At 49.5% G+C, this 4,764-nt stretch overlaps 1 protein-coding gene across 1 annotated transcript; it reads right to left on the bottom strand.

Annotated features, from left to right (window-relative positions):
• Positions 1 to 6: 6 nt before the first annotated feature.
• LOC104465471 (keratin, type II cytoskeletal 3-like) lies at positions 7 to 4,135 on the bottom strand (the record flags this gene model as incomplete). The annotated part of the gene is made up of 9 exons (XM_010078527.1): positions 3,551 to 4,135; positions 2,687 to 2,901; positions 2,405 to 2,465; positions 2,065 to 2,160; positions 1,726 to 1,890; positions 1,127 to 1,252; positions 793 to 1,013; positions 337 to 371; positions 7 to 239 (listed from the first exon to the last, which is right to left on the bottom strand). Coding segments are annotated over exons 1-9 (1,737 nt in total), but the record flags the coding sequence as incomplete, so codon positions are not given.
• Between the last annotated feature and the right edge of the window lie 629 nt (positions 4,136 to 4,764).

Here is a 4,764-nt window from a genome sequence, read left to right as displayed (position 1 = left end):
CCTTCCACTTCCAGAAGAGAAACCACCGCTGTAGACTACTCCTCCGATTCCACAGCTGCCGCCCATGCTGCCTCCTCCAAAGCCTCCACCTACTCCTCCGAAGCCTCCTCCCATGCTGCTGCTTCCAAAGCCTCCTCCCATGCCACTGCCACCTCCGAAGCCGCTGCCACCTCCGAAGCCACCGCTGCCTCCAAAGCCACCTCCTCTGCCTCCAGAGATGGTGGTCCTGCCGACCACAGCTGGAAGAGAAGCACAGGTTACACACACGTGGTCCACTGTCAGGCTGCATCTCCAAAAAGGCATGGTCTGCTGCCAGGAGCTAATGCAGATACTTACAGACATTGACGTTGGACATGCCATCGTTGCACAGCCTGCAAAGGGAAATTGGTAAATGTTAGTTACCCAGCAAAAGAGACATTGTAAAAACTGAGAGCTCTATTTTCATTATCAAACCACTTTCCTGTCTCATCCTTATCATCAACTTTCGTACCACTAAAATATTTAAGGAGGGAAGGGATTGGCAATTCATCTTTACAATTTGGTTCTTCCTGACTTCTGTTTCATTGCAAGAATTGCACATAACAGAAATGAACTGGTAGTTACACCACCCGTAGTGAACAGGGTGTGGCAAACGTCAGTCCTGAGCACCCAAAACAGCACCCGGAGTGCAAATTGCCTTATCTACCCATTCTAACCAAAAGACCCGATTTGAGATTACACTGTTAACGTCCAAACTCAAGGCATCCAGGCCAGATCTCAACATCCCTCTCAAATCAGAAGTCAAGTGTTTACCTGTTCTCCTCTCCCTCCAGAAGCTTCCTGTACATGGCAATCTCAACGTCCAGGGCAATCTTGATGTTCAGCAGCTCCTGGTACTCCTTCAGCAAGCGAGCCAGCTCCTCCTTGTCTTTGCTCAGGGCAGCTTCCAGCTCTTCCAGTTTTACCCTGGCATCCTTGAGGGCCATCTCACCCCTCTCCTCAGCCTCAGCAATAGCTGACTGCAGCTGCTGGTTCTGAGAAAGGAAAAAGGAGAGTTTCTCAGATCTCACTTAGGAGGAAAGTGACATTTACACGAAGTGAACAAGGGGTGATGCCACTGTCCCGTGAGACACTAACCAACCCCTACCTGCTTCTTCACGTTCTCAATCTCAGCCCGCAGCCTCTGGACGTTCCTGGTCAGCTCTTTGATCTCTATCTTGGTGTTGCGGAGGCTGTCCCCATGCCTTCCAGCCGTGCTCTGCAGCTGTTCATACTGATGGCACCAAGACAAAGCAACCCATCAGTGAAACATTCCTGATGCCCAGGCTGGGTTTGGCGACAGTTCTGTAGCTCATGTGCTGCTACAACCACTTGTCACATTGGTCATGGGCACCCAGCTCAACGTAAAAGATGGTTCTGAGGTTTAAATGTTATTAGTTTTGAACTTTGAAATAGGTCTTGGTCACACTAATAAGCCTCCCTTGGCTTGCTAAACGCTACTTTGGGCAGGCTTTTTCTTGTTAAGGCACATTTTTGGCCATCTTTATTGAGAGGCTTGTAACATGCACCCCAGTGAGGTTCTGGGCACCTTGAATGCAGTGAGTCAGATCCCTCAAAAGCAACATGATTCGTCTTGAGGCTTCCTTGCATGAGCTCCAGCACCATTAGCTTACGGAGGTGTCTCACTGTCATAAATTATTGCAAGCTCAGCTATCCCTAACATTCTGTAACTGCTTCCCAGCTCACCTGGCTCTGGTACCAAGCCTCAGCCTCCGCTCTGCTGCTCTGCGCAATCTGCTCGTACTGGCGCCTGACCTCCTCGATGATGCTGTCCAGGTCCAGGTGCCGGTTGTTGTCCATGGACACCACCACGGACAGGTCCCGGCTGATTGTCTGCATCTGAGACAGTTCCTGCAACCAAGACATGGGTTAGTCCAACCATCCAAGAAGAGGAGAGAAGAGCAGCAGCCTCCAGCAGTCTCTCCAGAATGGATCCCCATGGGCACCCAGTCCAACCTCAGGGTCTTTGGCCACCACACACCTCCTTGCAATTCCAGCCAGCCCTGGTGAAGGGAGAGCTCTTACCTCCTCATAGATGCACCTCAGGAAGTTGATTTCGTCGGTCAGAGCGCCCACCCTAGCTTCCAACTCTACTTTGGTCATGTAGGCACTGTCCACGTCCTGAAGGAGAGATCACAGAGAAGAATTTCATTTCCTCTTGGAAATCCTTCAGGACCATGGGAATTGCAGCCTGTGCTGGGGGTAACACTGTGATGGCGTTATTCAGCAAATGAAACACAAAGGACTTTGGATATCAGCCCATTTATCCTACACTCTCTCCAAATTCCCATTCGAGAGCAAGTCCCCTCACAGCACAGATAAAGCCTGATATTCCAGCCATCATTTCACGGTGCAGGTGACTCACCTTCTTGAGCACCACGAACTCGTTCTCAGCACTTGTGCGCCTGTTGATCTCTTCCTCATACCTATGGAGAGCAAAAATACAAGATGAGTTTCCTGAATTTTCCTGCCTGAGGCCACGCTAAACAGACTGAAATGAATAAAAACAGAATAAAATATTTAGACTGAAAAAAATCTATGTCCACAATTTCTATAAAAAGTATGTGTGTGGAGAAAATTGACCCATGAGCTAAAGACTGCCCTGCTGCTCGAGCTGCTTGCTGGGCTAGCCTGTCCCTGCACTTACTTGTTCTTGTACTCCTCCACGTACTGCTGCATGTTCTGCAGCTCTGACTCCAGCTGTCCCCTCTGGGCCAGGATGGAGTCCAGCTGCCTCCTCAGGTTCTGGATGTAATTTTCGAAGATGACGTCGAGGTTCTTCCTTGGTCCCGAGGGCCCTTGCTGTTGGAGGAGCTCCCACTTGGTGGAGAGGACCTTGTTCTGTTGCTCCAGGAAGCGGACCTGAAAGCCAACACACGGAGAACCCACCGTCACATGGGGAACGGCAGCAGCCAAGGCACGTCTTTCAGCACGTAAAAAGGTTCTGCTTTGCATGACGGTGAGAGAACCGGTTCACTATTTTTTTTTTCATTTCTGTTGTTGCCCAAACTGCAAGATCAGGAAAAGGAGGAAATTTCTAAATCGTATTCAAGACAAAGGAGCTTTTAAACGTAGCAGCAGCTACTTTCCTATAGCAGGTAGTGTAGAAATCTTAGATTTCCAGTCTAGATTTATAAGCCTGGATATGTGAAAACAAAGAGTAAAAAACCATTATATTAGTGAATACTTAAGGGGAAGGGTATTTGGAAAGAGAATGGCACAGGAGGGAAGGTTTGTGCCTGAAACCTGCAGATGTTCAGAGGTGCTGAGCCTGGCTGCAAGAATAACCTATTAGTCGAGGCTGGTGCAACAGGCTGGATTAAAGCCCTGGAGACACGGCTTTGATCTTGTATGGAAGAGATTCTCATCTCTCCACTAGCAGAACTTTAATAAAAAGACTCTGCTCAAGCTTCTCAGCCTGCTCATATGCAGCTCAAAAAGGACATTTCTGCAGAACTTGGAAGTTCCTCCTGATTTTGTCCCTCAACTAGACACAGTCCCACCCTCTCACCTTGTCAATGAAAGAGGCAAACTGATTGTTAAGAGTCTTGATCTGCTCCTTCTCCTGGTTTTTGACTTGCTGGATCTGGGGATCAATCTCAACATGGACCGGCTGTAGGAGGGTTGAGTCAATCTGCACTGGCTGGATTCCAGGGCCACCTCTACCGGGGCCACCAAAGCCTGGTCCACCAAAGCCTGGTCCACCAAAGCCACCCATTCCTCCACCACCCATTCCTCCACCGTAACCACCCATTCCTCCACCAAAGCCACCCATTCCTCCACCACCCATTCCACCACCAAAGCTGCCTAGTCCTCCTCCGTAGCCTCCACCGAAGCCCCCCACTCTGCCTCCGTATCCACCACCGTAACATCCACCCATGGAAATCCTGCCACTGCCACCTATGTTGTGGAGGCTCTTGCTGCTAAAACCTCCACAACGTCCACCACCTCCAAATCCCCTGGACACAGAGTATGAGCTGTAGCTGCTCCTGCTTCTGCTGCCACCTCCTCCAAAGCCACCACCGATGGCAGAGCAAGAGCTGTAGCCCCTTCTACTCCCGCCTCCAAAGCTTCTGCAGACAGACTGCCGAGACATGGCTGCTTCTTTCTGAGCGGAGTCAAAAATGGAGAAGATCAGATCGGTGGCGTTGTGCTGCAAGATGAGTGCAAAGAGAAGGGAAGTGAGTCCCTCTGTCTGGAGGGCAGCGGATGCTCTCTTATATCTGTTTCTGGAGGTGGGCTGGGTTTGCATGGGCGTGAAGGAGGAGACAGTTACTGCCTTCATCAGCGTGGCGTGGTTTACAGATTTTCATCTTCAATTTGCCAAACATTGACCCTACCCAGAAACACACCCTATAATGCAGGAGAAAATTAAAAAAGGTACAACTGTGCCTACCAAATGGCAGCTCTCGGTGACTAAGGAGTCTTATGCTTTTGTGGTAGAGGAACAGTTTCCTGAGGATATTCAAGTCTTTTTTTTTTCACCTTTCATCCATTGTGGTTGTTTCCCTGCTTATGTTTATCTTTATTTTGATCTTTCACTCCAAAGCCCCATGGCAGGCAAGCGCTGTGGCTCATGCCAAGTTGTAGCAGGGCTTTCACAATTCCCAAAACACACCTATGGCACACCCTTCGTCTTCTTTTTACATGGAAAATCGCCTCTGGCTTTGAGAAGTAGTTTCTCAATCCAGAGCCAGGGCTCAGCAAATTGCATTTTGATGAGGC

Source organism: Pterocles gutturalis, unplaced genomic scaffold (genome assembly GCF_000699245.1).
Source record: "Pterocles gutturalis isolate BGI_N339 unplaced genomic scaffold, ASM69924v1 scaffold5358, whole genome shotgun sequence".
Taxonomy (NCBI): Eukaryota; Metazoa; Chordata; class Aves; order Pterocliformes; family Pteroclidae; genus Pterocles; species Pterocles gutturalis.
Note: the sequence above shows the minus strand (reverse complement) of the source record. Positions and strands in the feature narration are given on the sequence as shown.